General features: G+C 33.1%; 3 protein-coding genes across 3 annotated transcripts; 2 read left to right on the forward strand and 1 right to left on the reverse strand.

Annotated features, from left to right (window-relative positions):
* Window positions 1-4,996: 4,996 nt before the first annotated feature.
* On the forward strand, window positions 4,997-8,042 carry LOC137827910 (uncharacterized). Its single transcript, XM_068634285.1, has 3 exons — window positions 4,997-5,727; window positions 6,349-6,696; window positions 6,790-8,042. Exons 1-3 carry the CDS (start codon window positions 5,305-5,307, stop codon window positions 7,405-7,407), a joined length of 1,389 nt encoding a protein of 462 aa, XP_068490386.1. The 5' UTR covers window positions 4,997-5,304; the 3' UTR covers window positions 7,408-8,042.
* Window positions 8,043-14,357: 6,315 nt separating this feature from the next.
* LOC137828540 (uncharacterized) lies at window positions 14,358-17,440 on the forward strand. The gene has a single exon (XM_068635157.2). It carries the CDS (start codon window positions 14,667-14,669, stop codon window positions 17,052-17,054), a length of 2,388 nt encoding a protein of 795 aa, XP_068491258.1. The 5' UTR covers window positions 14,358-14,666; the 3' UTR covers window positions 17,055-17,440.
* A 3,025-nt stretch (window positions 17,441-20,465) lies between these two features.
* Window positions 20,466-23,300, reverse strand: LOC137827868 (putative protein phosphatase 2C 63). Its single transcript, XM_068634223.2, has 4 exons — window positions 22,834-23,300; window positions 21,821-22,194; window positions 21,106-21,342; window positions 20,466-21,015 (listed from the first exon to the last, which is right to left on the reverse strand). The coding sequence occupies exons 1-4, from the start codon at window positions 23,096-23,098 to the stop codon at window positions 20,740-20,742; spliced, it is 1,152 nt and encodes a 383-aa protein (XP_068490324.1). The 5' UTR covers window positions 23,099-23,300; the 3' UTR covers window positions 20,466-20,739.
* Window positions 23,301-24,042: the final 742 nt, after the last annotated feature.

Consider the following 24,042-nt stretch of genomic DNA (forward strand, 5'->3'; position numbering starts at 1 on the left):
TCTGCCTTTCCACTCATAAGGTAGAATTTGCTTATTTTTATATATAAAATAGTTTGTATTAAAAAAATGTAAAAAATAACTTTGACATGAATGAGCGATATTAATACTGTGCCGGAGAACACGAATAGAAGAGACACCATAAAAAAAGGAAAAAAGGTTTCAAAATATATATAAAAAATAAACTTTTTCCAAATTGCTAAAGAAATTTACGCGTAAAATTTCTGTATAATCAATTTTAATACATAATATCATATTCTAAATATATTAATAAAATATTTATGATATTATTGATTAAGTTTGAAATATAGCTACAATAGATTATATAATAAATAATATTCACGACATAATTTATGATAATATATATTGATGATCTCATAAATATTTTATTAATATCTATATATTATAAACATAATATAATACTTTAATATAATTAACAATATTTTATTAATATTGCATTTTTATTATAACAACATAAATAATTAAACTACAAAAATTAAATAATAAATAATTTAAATTTTTATTATTTTCTAAATATACTAATTTATAAAAAAAATGTTTTACTTTATTAATTAATTAAATTTCTCATAAATTTCCCACTTTTTTTTTTCATTTTCATGTTCTTTCCTTTAATCCGTGTTTGCTTCTGTTATGCAGATTTAAGGGTGTAGATTTAGAAAAGTTGTTGTTGTTGTTTGCTTATACATGTTAAGAGTAGAGATATGCCAAAAAAGAGTTTATACAAAGTTCATTATAAAATTTTACTCTTTCAAATGAGAAAACTTACATGAAAGGCTAACTAATAATACGGGGAGCATTTTTTTAAAATAATTTTTGTATATAAAAGATGTTGGTCTATTATTTTTTATTATATTGATTATGTATTTTTTTTTAAATAATGTTGGTCATGTAATGCCTCAACTATAGGTGATATATGCTTTTTCTAAATAGTCATAATTTTCTTTGCTACATGTCACTCGAAGGAGTGGAATTTTGCACGTTACATTATGATTTCTTTGACTTCTGTAAGGTAACTTGGTTGAGAATAATTATTTTTTAGCATATTTCTTTAATAATTATTTGTAAGGTTTTAAATTTGATTATTTATTGAGGATGATAAAATCCTTCGATATTTAATATTAATTAAAGACCATTTATTGTATTTAAATTGATTTAGTTATACTGGTATGTTATTATTCGAAATGAATCTAACCTACGTAGTTATTATTTGAAAAGAGTCTTGAGGAAGAATACTTATTTTGGGTATCTTTAATTATAGAAGCATATAATATTAAAGGATAACAGTTGTTAAAAATGAGTGATAATCTTAACATCTCAGCATTGAATGAATGATGAGAGTAGAAGAGCATGGATGGATTAGTCCATGGGAGAAGCATGTAGAAAGAAGCTTGGGTGGGACCCACCGTGGCGTCCTTTGATCATCTTGTGTCTTCATCAAGAATTAGACAAGAATCGGCATGATTGATCTCTGTAGTCCCTCATTTCGCAGCAATGGAATGGAACAGATGAAGGAAGCATGAGGGTTCAACTTGTGGGTCTCATCGCCCTTTCAAACTTCAATAACTTTTCTAACTTTTGATTGAAATTGAGGTATAGTCTACCACCACACACTTCTCTTAAATGGTGTGATAGTGGATATCAAACACTTGTAGGATACAAGTGAAATATCCCATTTAAAAAAAATTTTGTTGGATTTCTAACAATTTTAACACGATTCTAATACAATTTTAAAAAAGATAAATATATTAATTTTTTAAAAAATTAAATTTATTGTATGATTTTTGTAGTATGATTATAAAAATAAAGAACAAATCATTTTGAACTAGCCATGAAAAACATTTTTCTGCTAAAAAACCGAAACATACATGTGCACATAAATCTTTATTGTCAAATTTATATAACTCATAATTATATAATATATCAGTATCCGCTTTCGTGTCTTTGCTACATAGTGTATAACGTGTTTTTTTTTTAAGGTGAGTGTTCTGGGTTTGTATTAAAATATATCGATGAATTAGAGGAGGAAAAATATAAAATTATCTTTAATCTCCATTCAAAATAGTTACTCTTCACTTAATTAAAAATAATTTAAAATTTTATCTATTTTAATTATTAATCTATATTTATACACTTTTAATAACAAAAACGAATTTTCACAACTGTTAGAGACTTATCAACCAATTTAAATATTTTATAAACTCCAACTTTCTCTTACCTAAATTGCCTCTCAACAAAAAATCTCCACATCCCTTTCTTTCTGTTATCCAACAACTCTATAGGTATATAACAGTTAGTTACAACTAACAAACTCTTAGATATAAAGTAATATTTAAAAATAAAATAACAAAAAAAAACAATAAAATATATAACTTTTGATTAAGTTTTAAAAGAAAGTTATACTTTAACTTCACTAGTCCACTGCTTGATTGATTGAATTTTGAATTGTCTGCAATTATTTTTTAAAAAATATGAAAGTTTTTAATACCCTGTTGTATTATTATTGAGTAATATGAAACAATAAATATGTTTTTGTGTCTACAAAGGATATATTCTTCTAGTGTAAATACTTTCTATTTTGCTATTTCATTGTAAAAATATTAATTAATTAATTAATTTGTATATGGTACCAGAGTTTAGTAATTGTGTTTTTCGTGATTATTGAACCTCTATCCTAAGCTCTGTGACTTTTATTATTTAAAAAGTATTTTATAATAGAGTTTATTTATTTGTAAAGGATTACATAAATTTCTATAATCAAATACTATTGATGTTTATGTCTTGAATTCATAATATGAGAAGTAGTGAACTGAGTTTAGAGAACACTATTATAAATATTTTAAATTAAAATTATGTCCATTAAAATATTAAAATATATATAGGGAAGAAATATGATTGATGTGTGTATGTAAGTGTACATGATTGAATTTATATACACATTCTTGTTTAAAAATTTTAACTTATTCTATTTTGTGTATTTGTTTACAAACTGTAAAAGATTATATATATATATATATATATATATATGTGTGTGAGAGAGAGAGAATGAGTGAAGAGTTGTAAATATGTATTAGTTAATATCTCTATAATAATAGAAATGTTTAAAACAATACTTAACCGAAAATAAATTAGTTTTAATTAAATATTTAAAATAAATTATTTATAATGTTAATTAATTCATTATAGTCTATACAAGATTGAAATTATAATAAATTAATTTATGTTTACTTTATTAAATAATTAAATTATTTAATGAGATGATGATGTAACAGAGATTTACCCGAAGCCGTCATCCTATCACAGTTTATCACATAAAGTTCTCAATTATTTCAACATCTATTAAATTCAGAGTTGATTTTTTCCATTTTACCAATTTACTTTTTTTTTATTTTTATATTTATTGTCACCTCTTAATTTCATATTTTCACGAGTATATTATTTTAATCTATTTATTTATTTAACATAAAATATCTGATTTCATAGAAAATATAAATTAATAAATAAACTTTTCATAACTCAAACATTGAGATGTTTAATACTTGAAAAACTTGTTAATATCTCTAAGAGAGAAGTAAGTGATAAACCTTATATCAGTGAATTTTTCATTTATTTATACTTGATTCAATTTGTCAATCTATAATTTCAACCAGAAGACTAATCACTATGTAATTATTTTTAACCTGGAACCCACCACCTCCAAAAGTAACAAATTTAAACGGTGACTTTAGGTTGAAAATTATTATAAATTAATAGCTAAGTACGTGTTAAATATGGATTAGCTATGAGAATGACTATAAATATATAATCATTTTTGCTACACTTTACTCATGAATAGCTGAAAGTAAGAAAAACAAATATTATTGCAAAATTAACCACGAAATAGCTAGTATTCTTTTAAATAAATGGACTACAAATTAGCTGAGAATATTCTAACTATTTTATACCAAATTTATTATGCTCAATTTATAGATGTTGTTTTTCAGTATAAGTTAATTATAAACTTGTGATAATGTTTGGTATATCTAATTAAAAAAATAATTTGATTGGATCATGAACAGGAATAGAAAATCTGATATTTTAGGAAAACTTCGGGAGCAAACTTTATGGAGGTGTTTGGTCTGATCTTTTTTTTATTTGGTTCTGAATATTGGTAGAGATTTTATTCTTTTGTTTTGCAGTCTCTCACCACACGTGAATTAAATTCTAAATATACTAATATAGGAGAGAAAGATCACGTTACCAGCTACTTATTTTGTTTGCTACATTATATGATGTCATTATTCAGCTTCAGATTTTTCTACAATTTTTTTTAATATATTTCAGATTCTCTTAATCCTATTTAATATTTTGCCACAATTGCGCAAGCAGTGTAAAAGCTATTTAATCCTGCTTAAAAATTAACTTATTATTCTTTCAAAATACTCGAAAACTATATGCATTCATTTGAGAATCATGAATTACAGTATATTAACTCATTGATTTTTCACTGATGTTTGATATCATTAGCACCTAAAAAAGTTAAATATATGTTTAAAAAGAGAAATATCAAATACTAATGAATTGTGTACCATAAAAACAAACTCATTTAAATATTTCGTATGGTAGAAGAGAAACATACTAAATTACTATATATATACTCTCTCTCTCTCAATTTTAACTAAATTAGTGTATATTTTTTTGTATGACTTAGTTCTTAATTGATTCCGAAAATTAATATTGATATAATATTTTGATTTACGTGTCTCTGCTATTTTTTATTTTTAATTCATCTGCGTACAACTAAATCTAATTCTGGAAAAAAAGATAGGGAAAAGAGGGAACTGGGTTTGCAAGAGGTAGCTGTAATTAGAGTAAGAAAGTGGGTTTAAATAATAAAATGTAGTAATAGGATTTAATAAAAATAAAAAAGATAAATATTCCGCGGTTGTAACTGATAGTGCAACTGACCAAAAAGAGCTATAAAATATTATCACAACCTTTCAGCCTTCCCATAAAGCAGCAAATAAAATACCATTCTCTCTCTGTTTCGCTTTTCTCTCTCTCTCTCCGCAAAACCGTACGCCCACAAACCCACCCACACACACTGCTGCAAACAAAACTCACTTCCTCCCACTCTTCCAAAACCGTTTTCTCATTCTCTCTCTGATTCTTTCTATATCTATGAAATTCTCTCTTTTTCTCTTTCCCTTCTCTTCACCTTTCACCACTTCTTCCTCAGCCTCCTAGGAGTGGTTTCTTCCCAGTTTTTTTTTTTTTTTTTTCATTTTCTTTTTCTTTTTACTCGCTCAAATGGAAAACAAGCAATCTTTCTTCGCCGCTCTCAAAGACGAGGTGGTGCGCGGCCTCTCCCCGTCGCGCTCTCGCTCCAAGAGCCCCGCCCGGACCGCCTCCCCCATTTCGGCTCTCCTCCGCCGCAAGAAGCACAACCCGGACTACTCCGTCGCGAGATCCGTCAGTCTCCGCCCGCTGGGGGAGACGCTCACGCCTCTTATAGAGGGGCCTGACCCGGACGCCACCGAGAACGGGGATCCTAAGCGAATCGGGTCGGGGCTCGGACACTGGATGAAGGGCCAGTTGTCACGTGCCCCCTCCGTGTCTTACAAGAGGTCTGATCTGAGACTCCTTCTCGGCGTCATGGGCGCCCCACTCGCTCCCGTTCACGTGTGCGCCACCGACCCCTTGCCTCACCTCAGCATCAAAGACACTCCCATTGTGAGTCCTCACTCCAATTTCTCCTTTTCTCAAACAAGCTTTGGTGTTTTGCTGTTTCTTCGGTACTTTACAGTGAATGAATTCGTTCCTTCTCTCACTCTCTCTCTCTCTCTTGTTTGGATGCTTGTGCTTTGGATTTTTGGTCATTTTCTCTTCAACTCAGAATATGGCTTTTCTGGTAAATTATGTAACGTTTTATGCTCCTTGTCGTCTTTTGATCCCGTGCAAGATTCACTTTTCGATTTCTAGTTTTATCTCTTGTTCTGAGTGTTTGGCTCAAATCGTTCGCCAGGGTCACACTCAGTCACGTGCCTCCTCTTTGTAATTTCACTTTTGCTGAGAACAAAAATTTAGGATGAAAATAGTTAGAATAGGGACGAAACAAGAGCCTTTAAATCCGGTTATGTTTATTGAGATGGTTTGACTTAGTAATAACTCAAATAATGCTCTTAAATTGATGCTTTCAACTGTTTTGTAGTACAGGGGGGAAATGGACCGTCTTCTTTTTAGAAATTAAAGTATAAAAAGTGTTAATTATTGTTAATGGTGAAGTTCAATCGTGATAAGTAAATATTTTTAACTCTTTTTTGGGTTTTATTTTCCTTATGGGTAATCTTGCAGGAAACTTCTTCTGCCCAGTACATATTGCAGCAGTATCTAGCAGCGTCTGGGGGGCTAAAGTTGCAGAACTCTATACGAAATGCTTATGCGATGGGAAAGGTTAGAATGGTGGCTTCTGAATTTGAAACTGCGACCAAGGTAGTGAAGAACCGTAATGCGTCTAGGTGCGCGGAGTCTGGCGGATTTGTGCTCTGGCAGATGAATCCCGACATGTGGTATGTAGAGCTTGTAGTTGGGGGAAGCAAGGTTCATGCCGGCTGCAATGGCAAGCTTGTCTGGAGGCACACACCTTGGCTCGGTGCTCATACGGCCAAGGGACCCGTGAGGCCTTTACGGCGTGCTCTTCAGGTTGATTTTATTTTTTAATTTGCATTTTCACATGTGCTGTCTGTTCCCTTTTTCTCTGAAATTTCAAAGTGCTCATAATGTTTGTTTAATCAGGGAATTGATCCTAGAACCACTGCAAGTATGTTTGCTGATGCCAGATGCATAGGAGAGAAAAACATCAATGGTGAGGATTGCTTCATCCTGAAGCTTTGTACTGACCCTGAAACGTTGAAGGCTCGGAGTGAGGGTCCTGCTGAGATCATAAGGCATGTCTTGTTTGGCTACTTTAGCCAGAAGACTGGTCTTCTTGTGCACATTGAGGACTCTCATCTGACGCGCATCCAATCTAACGGGGGTGATGCAGTTTATTGGGAAACCACAATCAATTCATTCCTTAGTGATTACAAGCCCGTGGAAGGTATAATGATTGCCCACTCTGGGCATTCTGTGGTAACCCTTTTCAGGTTTGGGGAGATGGCCATGAGCCACACTAAAACAAAAATGGAAGAGGCCTGGACGATTGAAGAGGTTGCATTCAATGTACCAGGTCTTTCATTAGATTGCTTCATTCCCCCAGCTGATTTGCGAACAGGTTCTGTAAGTGAAGCTTGTGAACTTCCTCAGGACGAAAGAGGAAAAAACTCACTAGCAGTACACCGAGCCAAAGTTGTTGCACTGGAGAAATCACATAATTGCAGTATTGATAACATGATCTGGAAGATGGAAATCTAACGATGGGGGTAGGATCAATTCAAGGCAATTGTTAATAGCAGTCACTAGTTTTTGACTACTAACGTTTAGATGTTAGAGTAGCGGGTTCAGTTGGTTCTTTTTGTGGAAGTTTGTTCATGCCTCTATATAGTTCTGTAAATAGAGCATAAAAATTCACGGGTATTATGCACACCCGAGTGAATGTTTATACTCAATGCAGAATCCAACTATGGAGTTGGAGCTCGTTTTTCCACTTCGGAATAGAGCAATCGGAGGTTAATTTTAGTTTACCTTCCATAAACGAGGTAAGGTGGCGAAACTCTGGTATAGTGGACCCATTAAACTTTTGTTACTTAGCAACATATCTAAGCGTCGATGGTGGTAATATTAAAGAGTCTACCATCGACCTCAGCCAGTTTGGCGCTAACAGCTTCTACATGGTGTGGAAGTTATGTGCTTGAAAAGGCAACGTGGGTGTTTTGCCGAGATAATGGAGTAGGGTTACAGGGACAATGCCCAGTCTATATTGATGTACCAAACATCTCTTGTATGTTTCCGGTTGTGTTATGATGTTATTTTTGTCAGTGCTCCTGATAATGAAATTGTCAGATAATGAATGCTCGTGATGAATATGTCACTCTTTACATTATTTTTTAGGGACTTGTGTGCTTGTAAGTAGTAACCATAATTTTCTTCAATTTCTCATTAGAGAGTATGGTCTTGGGTATTCTCCCAATTTTATTTATATCTGGTAAAATTATGTGCGAAAGAAAAATGAATCGTTAATTGCAATTCTGGGATTCTATCTAATTTGTATTCACATCAGTCCAGTGTGTCTGTTACTCTGAGTCACATCATCAATCATATATTGATTAATTAAATGTTCGTATCAAATTACATTTATGAAGGTGAGACTCGGGAAGTTGTAATCTCGTTGTTTACTAGTATGTTAAAACTGAGTGAATGTGCATCTTATAACTCCCAAAGTATTAAATTGTAACCATATCAAAATATTCAGTGTCAGTGCGAGGGATAGTTACAAAGTTTTCTCCTTCGTCATGTTACTGCATGTGTGGAAGCTACGCTCTTTTTCCGACGGTCTTGGTCAAACGAATCGAGCATAGGGAAGAAAATGGTAACCTAAAGGGAAATATAACAATTTTTTAAATATGGGGAGCAGAAGACAGTGAGTAGGGAATAAATAAAGCGAAACTTGGTTATGTTTCTGATGAAAGGCCCGCGCGTGTCTCATTGTGTGTCTGAACGTGATTATGGAACAACCAACCACGAGTTTTGGTGCTTCCAAAGCCCAAGTGATGTTACCAGCTTCTTTCGCTTTCTTGCTCATTTCACAGGATGTCTTTATGGTTTTCTTTTGCTTTATCAGACACCGTCTTTTACTTCTTTATCCTCTTCAACAATATTCCTAGAGCAAGATTCTCAAAGCAGTCAATATGACGAGTTAAGCGTTGTTTCTTATTCTTAATTTTAATTTTAATTATTCCATCTCTATTCCTCTCTTTTCTCTTTGGTGAAACCTGGTTGAGTCGTGTTGTCTACCCTCTAACGTGCAAATGTTGCATTAATATGTTTGTTTGCCCATTTTCAGTGGCATCTGATTTGTGTTTTTGATAGTCTAAGCCAATGTAATCTTCTTCTGCATAAACTCTTCGATCTTTCGTTTTCTTTTGGTAAATAGTTTTACCTTCAAGAAAAAGTTCCTTTAAGAGAGTAGTAACATCCATTAAATTTTAACGACTTCAAAACTACATTAAACTATAGATTAAGTATGGGAGTATATGCCCTTGCTTCTGTACTTCATAGAAAACCTCGCTTTAAAATACTAATATCCTTTTTTTTTTTACCAGTACATCATTACATCTTTGTGGGGACGAGGTCAAATGTGCACACATTTATGGCCATCACCATCCCCATGCTTGCTAAATTAATTATCCGTGGTTAGAGAAACTCGGATGTGACTCATGTTTGGATTATGGGTTTTCTGAATTCTATCAACTTACTTAGCAACATTGCAGTAGTTAAAAAGGAAAAACAAAGAAGAAAAACTCGTATTACAGAAGAAGATTGTGAGATTGGAGAATGTAATTAACTTTGGTCCCTCGTCTCTGCTCTCTTACGTCTCTCCTCTAGATTTTAAACTCTCACCATCGAGTGAAACAGAGAACGCAACCAAGTTTTGACGAGCTGGTCCCTACAGCGCGTACATTCTAAAACGGTTAATTTGGAAAATATGTGGTGAATCCTAAGCCTAGTGTATAGGTACTTGTGTACACATGCACACACAGTTACCGTGGCGCTGCAATAGGATAAGAATGGATAGCCTAGCCAAGGGTCAAATGGATTTCAAGGTTGAAAATTAGTTAGCCCTCTGATAAACGAGTTTCAATTTTTAATACCTCGTGCAACATTGGACCAAAGTTCGTACCAAATACAACGACTACACCTACTCTGCTCGTTAGTGGTAGGACATTCAAATTTTACTCAATACATACTATTGCCCAACTTTATTTAAGGATACTGGGTTGCTGTTACTGATGCTTTCCTTTGGCCTGCCATTTTTAACGCCACATTACTTTGTTTATCTTCCTATAAGACCCAAATGTTTAAAAATTACAGAGTGCCAGAATTCAAAACACTAAATTCTAGATGTCAGTGCCTCATTAATGTTTGTTTGACTTCCTTAAACACGTCTCCTTCCTTGCATGAACAAGTTAGATTCCAAGGTTGACTTACACAACTTCTTATTTAACCATGAACATGCTTGGAGCCTTCCGACCAAACCCATAGTAACATATAATTTTACAATATTTCACAATGCCATAATACATACATTAATGGCGGTGTTAAGATACTGTGAGTATTGGCATCTTATATGCATTCCTTTAAAATGAATTCTGTTGAAACATGATGATAAAATATTTGTTGGGAGAATTTAAAAGATGGTGCAGAGGCATGATGCTAGTGAAGAATAGAATTATGAAGTGTGAGGCAATTGGCTTGACTTTTGTGAGGGTGGTTTCTCTGACAGTCTTAGCAGAATCCTGCATAACAGGAGGGTCTTAGGAGGTGTAATTTATTTGGGTGAAAGAGATGCGTGCAGAGGGTGAAGGCGAGTGCCGAGGTTGCAGCTTAAAATAATAAGTGTGAAATTGTAGAAGGAGTGTCGGCAGAGGAGGCTTGGTTTGCACGGAGATGGAGACAAATTTATTATACTGCTGATGAGACCTGCAATTGATGCATACATATTTATTACACTGTCCATGTGGTACCGTTGCTCCCCATTACACAAATTCAGTATCCCACTCCAAACATCATATTTCACTCTCACTAATCTCTATACCCTATTATTGCCTTTCCCACCAGGGGAGAGAACCTCCATATGCACTAAATACTTCCCATATTCATAAATCATTACCATACTTTTAACATTATCACTACCATACTTTTATATCCCTTCCTATACTCATATACTCTTTACAATATTTATCAAAAACTTAACTTATTTTCATCATCATAAATTTGGTTACATTGTTAACAATATTGTTGGGTATGAAGTCAAAACCAATTGGGTTGGACTGACTAGGGATGAAGCCAGAACTAATTGGATTGGACTGACTAGGCACCATATTTAGTGAGTGAGCTTAATCATTATGTCCCTTTTATAATATCTATTTAAAGAGATCATTGTACTTGTTATTGGTGTGCAACAGGACATAATGGAAACATAATAGTTGTCCGTGTGAATATAGGTTGCAATTGACGACCAACCACATTAAATATTGTGTCGTTTATTTTTCTGCAGTTGATTCGTGATTGTGTGTGTTGTTTTCGCGTGGATTTTTTCCATCAAATATTTTAGCTATTATTTTTTATACATGTTTTATTTCACTATATTAAAAATTTTAACACATAAGTCAATCCCATAAAATCGATTTATGGATTGAGTTTGCACCGACTTATATACAATAAAATATTTTCATCTCAACACACTTCTTCACGTTGAGAGTGACAACTCGTAGAGTGATCGGCCGAAAGCGGTGAGATATTTTAGTGAATATATGGTGATTTGACTGTAGTGTGTGATATATAATAGAAAATTCAGTAGGCAATATATGTCGTTGAGAGGATGGTGAAGTGGGCATTTGCACGTGCAGAGTGTGTTATCATTTATTGTCCACGATGGGAGAACAGGGTGTGTTCATATTCTGTACCTGCTTCGAACATGGCTCCTAAATAACTCTATGTACGGTACTTAGATAATTTCAGCAATCAAATGTAAGGTAAATTTAATTAATTTTAATTTATTTAATATTGTCATTCTTAACTTTACTAAATTTTATTTCAACGAAACAGGGATAATACTATACTCTTATTCGGCCCTGTTTTTAGCATGTGGGTTGTTTGGCAGTGGCACGAAAGAAAAAAAAAACTTAATATAGACTTTGAAATATTAAAAAAGAAAACTTAAATTCAATCTCACGTAATTAATTTTTTTAAAAGTTGCTAATATATTTTAAGTTTGTCTTATCTTTAATCAATGTAACATATGCAACAGAAATAAATAAATAATGAATTTCTTAGAATTAGTTCAATTAATTAATATTAACTGGCAAACTAAAATCAGGTTAAATAAAAAAATATAGAAACTACAAAATAGATCAAGAACCATAAATTAGTTTGAATAGTTGAAATTTCAAAAAGTGATACTTTATTACTCACCTACTTTTCCCCATTTATATCAGTTAAATGCCAATATGATATTTACATACCTGGATCTAGAAAAAAAAATATAAAAATACGTTAGAAAAAATAGTTTATAAAATATTTAACTCTGTGATGTTAATAAATTATTCTGATAATATACTTTTTAATTATATTAAAATCATAAAAAACAAATACAATACTTTTTAATTATGAAGAGGAATATAGTAAATAGGTATAAGAATATTATAAGAAGAAAACTTACCTATACAATATCAAAAGCATTATAAGTATTATTTTGAAATCATATTTATAGTTTTATCTTAATAATATATTATAAATTTAAGAAAATGGAAGTAAAATTCTATATTTGTTGATATCAATATAGGTATGTATGATTTGTCTTTATTATAATATGGGCTGATAGCGTTGAATTACATAAATAGTTTTGATGGGGGTTTCCATCTGTAAGTTCTGTATTGATTTACATCTTGATATCATAGATGCGAATTAGGACCGCAGGTTCGGAACTTATTATTATAATAATAATAATAATAATCATAAAACATATTTTGAAAAAAAAAATCCAAAATATATTTTGATCTACGTCTCTTCTTATTTAAAAATTAGAAAAATATTTTTGTCATTTCATATTATTATCGGGTGTATGTTCAAAGGTATGGAGCAACTTCATTTTTGTTTGATGATTCAAAATCATTGTATTAGTCTAATGGCTAGCTAGTCATGCAGGACTCTTTCTTCCTGCAACTCCGTACCTTCTTCCATCACCTCTTCAAATTTCCAAAAATGTACCTTTATAATATTTCAGATTACGTAATCTGGAAGTCATTTTTTAAATTTGTAATTAGCTATCAGATTACATAATCTGAAAGCTATTTTTCAGATGTATGATTATTCTCTGGATTACATAATTCGGAAGTCTTATTTAACTTCCAGATTATGTAATCCGGAAGTCTTTTTTCAAATGAGTTTCCGAACTACATAATCTGGAAACTATATGGAGGTGACACAAGAAGGACAAAAATGTATTTTCATCTTGTGTATGGAGGTGCCAGAAGAAGATATGGAAGTGCAGGAAGAAACAGTCGTCATGCAGGTACTGGATTACATCCCACAAAAGCCCACTCACTTAGCATTTCAAACTATGGGCTATCATCACATAACAAAAATGGACGTCAGAGTAAAGAGTTAAAATATGGGTGTGAATAGCATCATCATCCATTGTAAATTGTTAAAGGCTCATTTAAATAAAAAATAAATAAAAAAACCATAACGACATCCCACTCATTTCAGAATGATTTTTTCAGAATATAAAAAATACATTTTAAAAACTAATTTCAAAATGAATGAAAGGTATCCAAGCGTTTTATAGAAGTGCAGAAAGAAAGTGTCAAAGATAGGACAGTTTCTTCGTGCACCCTACATTTTTCTTACTGCACCCTCACAATTTTGTAAATTCCAAAACTGACCTTCACCTGTTATTTCAATTTGAGATCTGGGAGTGTGCCACGGATTCATCAATCCAGGAGTGAATCATGTTACTTTCCAGATGAGGGGGTGGTCCGGAAGCAAAGTTTGCATAAATTGTTGATTTTCGGATTGTTGAATCCAGAAGCCTAATTTCTATTACGGATTGGTAGATCTGGAATGATTTTTTTCAGTTATGAATTTCTGAATCCAGAATGTATATTTTGAATTACGGATTGACGAATCCGAAATGGTTTTTTCAATTATGGATGTTTTGCATTTTTTTTATTTTGGATTAACACTGTCATTCATGTACTACCGAAAGCACTAATCTAGGAGATTACGAGACGTGTCAATCCAAAAATTTACCGGATTTCATAATCTAGAATATAAAAAAATAAATGTACAGTTTTCTATAGGGACAGTTTTGTCTTTGAGCAACGTTATGGGGTGCAGGAAGAAACTGCCCAAAGATAGTTGTCACTAGAAAGTCCTAAATGTAGCAAAGCCCGGTATTATTTGGGCCGAGTTTTGTTACACTACGGGCCTTGTTCTATTTGGGTGCTGGACCAAAATAAAAATATGCACCATATCAATTTCAACCTTATTATGTTATGAAAATCCAAATCTGCAAATATATTCTGAAAATGGAGTTTCGGAAGTATTTTTGTATTTACACCTTTTTTTAAGGTTATTTTCGTACTTTTGAATACTATTTTTGCCATTTTAAATGAATTGGGGATATGGTGCTGCGAGAATTAGCCGAATTTAGGAATTGAAGGAAGGGAAGATTATTAATCAGAAGATTAATAATATAATGTGTGATTTTGCGAAAGTTTAAACAGTGTTTTATGTTTTAAATTGCAGTGTTAGCCACAGAGAGATGAAGTGTTTTGTTGAGTTCATAGGTCCTTCGTGAAAGAAGAGATGAAGCGTTGGAATTGTTTGGTGCTGCAAGCTCAGCTCTGTGATTGTGAAAGTTTCTCTGCCCTGCCTTCAAAATTCAACTCTGTTACTCAGATTTGATTGCTTTTAGAAACAGAAATCACTGCATCACTGCATCACATTCCATGGCACAAAAGCTTTCTTTCTCTCCTATCCTCCCACACCCAGCACCACCCACACCCACACCGTCAACCACCGCATTCCCGAACCCCCCTTCTCCCACACGCATAACCATAACCCCTCTTCTTCGAAACCTCTCTTTTAACCAAAAACCCTCTTCTCCGACTCGTCTACCCCTCACCACCTCCTCCCACCCTACGCCCCGCCTCTCCCCTCAGGCTCACCGGATTCTCCAAACCCTAATCCACCCTTCCTTCGATTCCAATCGCTTCCACCAAATCATTTCTCTCCTATTCAACCAACCCGCTTCCTCCACTCTCTCCTTCGACGTTCTCGGCATAATCAAGGGTTTAGGGTTTAACAACAAGTTTGACCTCGCATTGTCCGTCTTCGACTTCATTCGAACCCGAAACGACCTCGTTTCGCTCTTGAACGGTTCCGTCATTGCCGTTATTGTCACCCTTCTTGGGAAAACGGGTAGGGTTTCCCGCGCAGCCTCGCTGCTGCACGATCTAGAAACCGACGGGGTTGAGGTTGATGTGTACGGCTACACCTCCCTCATAACTGCTTATGCAAATAATAGAAAATACAGAGATGCACTCAAGGTGTTTGGCAAAATGAAAGAAGAGGGGTGTGAACCCACCTTGATTACTTACAATGCAATTTTGAATGTTTACGGGAAGATGGGCGTCCCTTGGACTACGATCATTGCTCTTGTTCAGGATATGAAGTCCCGTGGCCTTGCCCCTGATTTGTGTACTTATAATACCCTTATAAGTTGTTGTAGGGCAGGTTCTTTGTATGAAGAGGCTCTTGATCTTTTTAAGGAGATTAAGGTGGCTGGATTTGCGCCTGATGTGGTCACTTATAACGTGCTGTTGGATGTTTATGGTAAGTCCAGGCGGCCGAAGGAAGCCATGGAGGTTCTGAAACAGATGGAGATTAATGGTTTTCGGCCTAGCGTTGTTACTTACAACTCTTTGGTGTCGGCTTATGTTAGAGGTGGCTTTCTGGAGGATGCCTTGGAGCTTAAAAGGGAAATGGTGGAGAAAGGGATTAAGCCTGATGTTTACACTTATACTACGCTTTTGTCAGGGTTTGTGAAGGCTGGGAAAGATGAGCTTGCAATGGAAGTGTTTGAGGAAATGAGAGAGGTGGGGTGCAAGCCTAATATATGCACCTTTAATGCGCTTATTAAGATGTATGGTGACAGAGGAAAGTTTGAGGAAATGGAGAGAGTTTTTAAGGAGATCAAGGTGTGCGGGTGTTCCCCTGATATTGTTACTTGGAATACACTTTTGGCAGTTTTTGGACAAAAGGGAATGGACTCTGAAGTGTCAGGAGTTTTTGAAGAAATGAAGAGAGCTGGGTTTGTGCCGGAGAGGGACACCTTCAACACTCTGATAAGTGCGTATGGCAGGTGTGGTTTATTTGACCAAGCTATGTCTGTTTATAAGAGAATGCTGGAGGCTGGAGTGAGTCCTGATCTTTCTACTTACAATGCTGTTTTGGCAACATTGGCTCGAGGAGGGCTTTGGGAACAGTCTGAGAAAGTCCTTGCTGAAATGAAAGATGGTGGATGTAAACCCAACGAGGCAACATATTCTTCTTTGCTCCATGCTTATGCCAATGGAAGAGAGGTTGAAAGGATGAATGCTCTAGCAGAGGAAATATACTCTGGAAGAATTAAAACGCATGCTGTTCTTTTGAGCACACTTGTTCTAGTAAATAGCAAGGTTAATCTTGTAGTGCAAACTGAACGTGCATTTTTGGAGTTTATGAAGAGAGGAATCTTGCCGGATATTACTACTATGAAGGCAATGCTTTCCATTTATGGGAGGAAGAATAAGAAGGGACCCAAAGCCAATGAGATTTTAAACTACATGTATGAGAGTGGATTGACTCTAAGTTTGACTGCTTATAATGGCTTGATGTATATGTATAGCCGCACGGAAAATTTTCAAAAGTCAGAGCAAATCTTGAGGGAAATTCCGGATAAAGGTATTGAACCAGATGTTATCTCATACAACGTAGTTATTTATGCATATTGCAGAAATCGGATGATGGAGGAGGCAAAAAGGATATTTGAAGAAATGAAAGATCCTGCTCCTGCTCCGGATGTTGTAACTTACAATACATTTATAGCAACTTACGCAGCTGACTCAATGTTTGTGGAGGCTATTGATGTAGTTCGGCATATGATCAAGCAAGGATGTAGGCCAAACCAGAATACTTACAACTCCATAGTTGATTGGTACTGTAAGCTCAAGTTGCGAGATGAGGCATGCCATTTTGTTCAAGACCTTGGCAACCTTGATCCACATATTGCTGAGGATGAAAAGAGCAGATTACTTGAGCGCATAGCAAAGAGATGGTCACAAGTTAAGCCATGAATTTCTTGATCCTCTTGTCAATTCTCTTAGGTTCTATTTAGATAATTTTTTCAATAAATACTTTCAGGAAAGAAATTCAATATAACAATGAATCTGACTTCTTTTATAATATAAAGTTAATTTCTGCACCTCATGAAGAGTTTTGTAAAAAATGAAGTTTATAAAAAATAAAGTGCATAAGTTAATTTTAGTTATATGATAAGTTTTATTCACCTAGTGAAGGTTGGCATATGCACCTAGTGAAGTCATAACTGGTTGTTTTTATCTGAAGAAAAAGTCAGTTGCAGGTGTGCTAAGTCACAACGGTTGGTTAGATTTTTGAAGATTGGTAAAATGTAGAACACATTTTTAGAAGACAAAAAACAATACTTCGTGTGTTACGAGAAGACTCTTGGCACATAACACAGGACTTTACAACAAACAAGTTGGTGGCATGTGTTGCAACTTTTTTTTGTATTAATTTTTAAATAATATTTTCTATGTTTATTTATGATAGTAATTTAAGGTGTTTTTATTAAAATTAGCGAAATTATTTAATTTTACAGGTTTTAAATAAGTTATTTATTATTTTTTTTAGTTTTTTTATTTCAATGTTGTTGTATTTTTTCTGTTATCTTAACTATTTTTTCTATATTAATTAAATTAAGAATATAATTGGAAAATTGTTATTCTAAAATTTAAAAAAGTCATAAAAATTATAAACAATCGACCATTAAAAAAAAAAGGAGTATTACTTTTAAAAAATGTTTAATATATACTGATGCCTTTCGCTAACACTTTTATAATAAATTATATAATTTGAAAGTAATTATAAAACAAAATTTAGCTTATGAAATTATGGCACAAATTGTTTGTATATTGAAAAAATATCAGTAAATGCAATTAAAACTTAAATATGTTAATTTTATATCGACAACTAATAAGGAAACACTATAAATTTAAAATAAATTACAAAATGTTATAAACTTGCATAGTTATCTTATATAATATTCGTTTCTTTGAAGAAAAAATTAGTGTTTTTAAGACTTTTATTTATTATTTTAGTTATACCTTTAGTTTCTATTTTTTATTATGCATTGAAAATTGCTTCGGAAAACAATAAAGAAAAAGATATAATAGTTAAGTTATTTAAAAGTTCATTGAAAATACACGTGTCTCTTGATTTTGGTAAAAAAATAAAACTAATCAACATATTATAACATATAATCTCTCTAAACTCATAAGGAAAAAAAAAATCATCCTCATTATACTTAAATATAAGCAAACTTCAACTTCCAAATCTCTATTTAATATTGCTATTTCAAAAACTATCCAAATATTAATTAATTCTAGGAACAATTTCCAAGTACATACTACTAACGTAATTTATTACATTTTACGAAATAAAAAATATTAATTTAATTTAATTTTCATTCTTTGTAAGTGTAAAATTGTTAGTTTTGTTTATATCTGAGTCCAAAGGAAATATTAAATTAAGGATTTGTAACAGTTTTTTTTGGAACATAATTAATAAGCTATTTAAAATTTGAATAAAACAGTGTGGGCTAAAAAAAATCAGTTTTTTTTGTTAGAAGAAAAGCATGAAAATAACGGTTATTTCTATTCTCATGAACATGTTTAGACTAGATGAACTTCTCCTCTATAGGACTTTCAAAATAGAAAAATACGAAAAGGAAGTTTCACAATATGAAAAAAGTTTTGATATTTTCTCAAGTTAAAACTACTTTATATATAAATAAATAAATAATCATCTTTTTTTACAAATTAGTTTATAATAAACTAATTTTAATTTATAGAAATTTTCATTTCATTTTCTCTTCTAAAAAAATTTAGAAAATAAATATAAAAATATAATTGCTTATCTTTTAATTTATCAATAAATATCAAACAACAATATAAATATAATTAATTATGTATATATACATGTAGTTTACTGTTTATAAGAAATATTACAAATAAGTTTATATATAGTTGATTTATATATGTGTGTGTACATACATAACCGATTATATATTTACAAAAATGAATTATTATATTTTTTTCTTATTTCTGTTCTTTTTCTATTCTATTTCATTTTAGTTAAGTCATTTTTATTTCTCAAATATTTCTCTTATCTCCCCTTCTATCCTAACCTACATATTTTTCTTCTCACTGTTTTTTCTCCCTTCCAAACTAATCATCAATCAGTTGGTGGAAGATAACTTTCGGTTAATTTTTGGGAAATTTCTGTCTAGCTTCAAAGTCTAAATGAGCCAAATTTGTGGTCTAAAAAAAGTGCTTTATCAAACGTTGAAAATAGGAATACTTGCCTATGATGTGACACAAGGAAGAAGTACTACATTCCAAGTTTATGCACACACTCATGAGAAAGACCACTTGAAATGAAAACGAGTACTTTCGAAAGTGATTGAGGCCAGACCCGCATTGACTTTGGGGCCCAATTTGACAATTGACTTGCTAACAAACCCAAATTACTAGTCATACCACATTATCACATACTACAATAACTTGGAAATTTTCACTTTGAGATCACTACACACAATGTGGATTACGAAACCTTTTAATTGTATCTTATCACAATATGTTTTATTTAACCTATTTAGTTTAAATACTTATCATTTTGTTAACTAAGAGCATATCAAATCAGGATTATTGTTGACCTAGGCAAGTTTCTTACCGTGAAAATTGAAAATTACAGATCAATATTTAAATCATAGTCGAGTAGTACCAAACGTGAAAATTATTGGTTATTATAAAAAGTAAAACTGTAAACCAATTATTAAATTGCATCTGCGTAATTACAAAATTAAAGGACAAATTTCTCACCATGTGTTTAAATATAATTTATTTGATTATTATTGTTTAGTTTTAACAAAAAATATATAAATAATGATATGAAATTGATAAAATTAACTTTTCTTTATATGAAATGGAAGACGAGAGGATTGGTTTATTGAGAATTTTAGGATTTCAGCAGTCTGTGTATTAGGTTGGTTTTAATATAAGCTTTGTTATTCAATTCATTGTTGGGCACACTCATTCTTATTCCGGATAAGCCCAAAAAATGCCGACTCAACGTTCTATAAGATAATAACAACCGAACATTAACATTATCAGAGAGTGTATTTTTTCAACGCGTGAAGATTGGTTTCAGAACTCAAAAGGAGAAGTCAAATATCTCATAAAAATCAATGCCTCTGATGAATAAAATGCAGTCTGCTCCAGCACACTTTAGAACGCGTCAATCACAAATTTTCCGCCTGTTTAAGGTGGGAAATGACACAACCAACATTAGAAAAGAACCTTCATATCGTGGCAACAAGAATGTGCTTGCTTGTGAAAAGTATCCACTCACCTGTGCTGCCGCCTCAAACTCCATTATTCACCATGAACAATACCGAGGGATAAATATCATGACTAACCAATCAATGTAATTTTATTTTCTTTCTTTCCAAAGAAAAACAAAATTGATACCATAAAACCCAAAAAATAGAGACTTCAAAACTATACATATGCATATCTGCATCACAAAGAATCTGTCAGTCACTCCAAGCTACTATATCTATGCAGTAATTTGTATGTTCTCTCGATAATTTCCTTTGTTTACCAACAATATTAATGTCACCTATAAATATTTTCGACCCAAATAATGTCAGTGTATGATCCTTTGAAACTATTTCACTCTTTAGGCAACTGCCCCAAGCATTCTCTTTTCTGCTTCTGCTTCGTCCACATTTAGGGAAAAAATATCAACAGGGGCAGTTGTATAGCCGACAGCAGTTTGCTTGAATCTACTATTAGAGGATCCCGCATGGTGGTCAAGATAGATTACAATCACAGTGATATCATCATGGAAGTGTCGTCTTATTCCTTTGTCGATTTTCTTTATGTCATCATATCTCATCTCTCTCTTCTTTGCAGCTTCTTGAAGAGCAGCTCTCACCAGTCTCTTGGCAATTCCCTGCAAGTAAGGGAACACAAATCAAAATCCTTGTAAGAATGTACCAAGTTTATCGTTATGAGCAGCACCCGAACAACAGTGGAAACTCACAGCTCTTGGATACTTGAAAACAATCTGAACTGCTGCTTCATCACTTAATTGTTCCCACAGGCCATCGGAAGCAAATATCAAGAATAAATCCTCCGACTCAAGCTCCCTAATAATGATTGATGGTTCGGCTGTCATCACGGGACGCTTCAAAGGAACAGGATTTCCATATTGCTGAAAAACAGGGTCTCGGTAGAAATCAGGTTTTTTCAAATACACATCACCAATGGATCTTGACACCTGCAACACCAAAACTGTCTAGATTAGCTATCCTGACCCCATGCTTGTGAAATGAGATAAACCAGGCGTAACCTCTCCCCGTCTTTCTCTCCAAGGGAGGCAGAAAGACACATGAAAGACAACAAAGGGGATCACAGGTTAGAGCATCCAAGTCTTTAGTTCTAACCAGTTACATCTTCGTGTAGAATTGCAGAAATACATCAAGCTTGTAATAACAATGCAAGTAGGTATTACAAAGAAAGGTTGAACGAAGAAACACGGGAAAAAGATGAATTGGGCTAACTCAGGTGATAACTGTAAATAACACCTGGAGAGAGTACGCTACAACCAGACACATTTAGCAAACGCGATCATAGACTACATCATGGATATATTAACAGCTTACTTATCTATATTCAACATGAAGTTTAAAATCGTACAAAAATTTGTAAAGAATAAAACGATGATATCAAAGCTACACCATATAAGTTTTTTATACCTGAATAATGCCCTTTATCCTCCAAACTCCTCGGCTATAAACCACTATGTGTGAGTCATCAGGATGGAGAGCTTCAACTTCTCTCCTCACCTCCACATCAGCTACATTATGATCAGTTGACAAGCGCTGTGCCACCACTGGACTGTTCTTTCTCTCTACAGCCCTCCTGCCAAGAACAGCTCTAGAGTCTCCGAGGTTGGCAACATACAACACATTATTAGTAATTGCACCAAAAAGGCAACAGGACCCCACAGAAGCAATCTGAGGACTAATGGGCAAGGATAGCTTCACCAAATGCAAGAATTCCTCCTCTGTGGCACTAAATGCCTTTTTAATCACATCCACAGACAAACCCCCTTGCTCAGTGGCAAATTCTACAAATAAAAAACAACAAGCAAGTGAGCATGGTGCTATTTTAGTTCAAACTCTTTGTTTACAAATTCAATACGAATTAACATGCCCTATCTTAAACCTGGTAAAGACTAAAAAGGGGAACAAGGACGGGAAGAGACAGCTGTTGATAGCAATTCTCCAATCAATTACAAATGTCTCTTCCTACTGACGAGTGACCAAACCAAAACAAACCATTTGCTTCTCATAACTGAGAAGACAACAACACTTAGCATATCACTTTTTAGTTTCTAAATATCACAGTACAAAGGAAAAAGAAAACACTGTCAATCAATACCAGAATATCAATATCCTACAACGTATACATTCCAGCAATATTCTTCCTACTCAATAAAGAAAATTACTAAATTAAAAAAAAATTCTGTCATCTCAAAAGACATTTAATATTTTATCTAATTATATTGATAAATAATAATAAAGAAACACTACTCCATACCAGAACATCAATATCATATCTCCCAGAAATATTCTTCATAAAAAAAGCCTATTAAATTTAATAATTATACTCTTTTTTTAAAATCAAACTCATGAGTGAGGGTTGAACTGGATCTTAAACTCAAGAAAAGAAAAGAGAAGGATTCACGGATGGATAGATAGATTACTGTGCAAATAAGGGAAGAGTCTTTTGTTGACGAATCTAGAAGCTTCGGGGCCGCCGTGGCCGTCATAGACGCCGACGTAGGTAGCGGAGGGGGAGGTGAAGACTTGGCTCTGATCCTCGAGACTGTAATTGGCCTGTGCGACGGCGATGGAGAAGTCGCCGGAGGCGTGGGGCTTCAAGTCAGTGTGCCAGAGTAGTCCGTCGGCGGCGCGTCCACCACGGCGTCGGAAGCAGCAATCGAGAGGACCGTAGCACAGACGCAGCATGATCTGTCTAAATCCTAGTGCGCGCGAGATCACAATTTGTTTGATAGGTTCCGAAAATTAGGTCTGAAATATGCAGAGAAGAAGAGAAAAAGATGAACGAGAAGAGAAAGAGAAAGAGAGAGAGAGAAATTGGAATGGCGCGTTTGGAAGAAGAAGAGTCTGAAAGATATGATATATTGATTTTGATATGCTTATTGTTGTCGTTGTTGTTGGTTGAGTTGACGCGTATACTACACACATTACAAAATTACAATTACAACTTTCTTTTTCTTTTTCACTTTTCCTTTTTCTCAAATTAATTACTTTTTCCTTTTCCTTTTTCCTCATTCAAAACTAAGCTTTTAATAACAACAACAATAATAATAAATAATAATAAATTTATTAATACTCTACTATTTTTTATCTACTGTTTTCATGTTACATCCCTAATTAATAATTTCAAGTTTCAGATCTGCTCAGATATGTAGAAGTTTCATTACCAATTAAGTATATTTTAAGTTTGAAGAGAATACGTGTAAAAAAATAAAAAGAATAAATTATACTGCAAGTGATGGAATTTGATCTTAAAATATGATTTTGTTATATATTGAAGTGGTTGTTGAAAAATAGTTTAAATTTAAGGTCATATGTTAATGTATTGTTATCGTAACCAACCCATAGATAACGTGCATAATGAAGTAAGGATAGTTTAATACTTTTGTGTGGGCATCGTCATTGACTTCAATGGGAACAATACTTCTTTAGCCAACCCCTCTTATACGATATTTAACGTTTTGCTTCACATTTTATTTTAATTTTAATTCAACTTATAATAATACTTTAACCACTCAACATTGATTTAAAGACTTTTACGTAAAGTCTAAAATTTCCATTTTGTAAATAAAAAAATAAACATAAATAATTATCAATATAATAAACAAATATTAATCAACAAGGTTTCAATA

This window comes from Phaseolus vulgaris, chromosome 7 (genome assembly GCF_051622355.1).
Source record: "Phaseolus vulgaris cultivar YP4 chromosome 7, ASM5162235v1, whole genome shotgun sequence".
NCBI classification, from domain to species: Eukaryota; Viridiplantae; Streptophyta; class Magnoliopsida; order Fabales; family Fabaceae; genus Phaseolus; species Phaseolus vulgaris.

Excerpts from the sequence above, each read along its gene's own strand:
- LOC137827910 (XM_068634285.1), top strand. The coding sequence starts at position 5,305 with ATGGAAAACAAGCAATCTTTCTTCGCCGCTCTCAAAGACGAGGTGGTG. Across the intron at positions 5,728-6,348 it reads GCATCAAAGACACTCCCATT|GAAACTTCTTCTGCCCAGTA; the intron begins GTGAGTCCTCAC and ends GTAATCTTGCAG. Across the intron at positions 6,697-6,789 it reads CTTTACGGCGTGCTCTTCAG|GGAATTGATCCTAGAACCAC; the intron begins GTTGATTTTATT and ends TTGTTTAATCAG.
- LOC137828540 (XM_068635157.2), top strand. The coding sequence starts at position 14,667 with ATGGCACAAAAGCTTTCTTTCTCTCCTATCCTCCCACACCCAGCACCA.
- LOC137827868 (XM_068634223.2), bottom strand. The coding sequence starts at position 23,098 with ATGCTGCGTCTGTGCTACGGTCCTCTCGATTGCTGCTTCCGACGCCGT. Across the intron at positions 22,195-22,833 it reads ACTCTTCCCTTATTTGCACA|AATTTGCCACTGAGCAAGGG; the intron begins GTAATCTATCTA and ends TTTTATTTGTAG. Across the intron at positions 21,343-21,820 it reads GGATAAAGGGCATTATTCAG|GTGTCAAGATCCATTGGTGA; the intron begins GTATAAAAAACT and ends TTGGTGTTGCAG.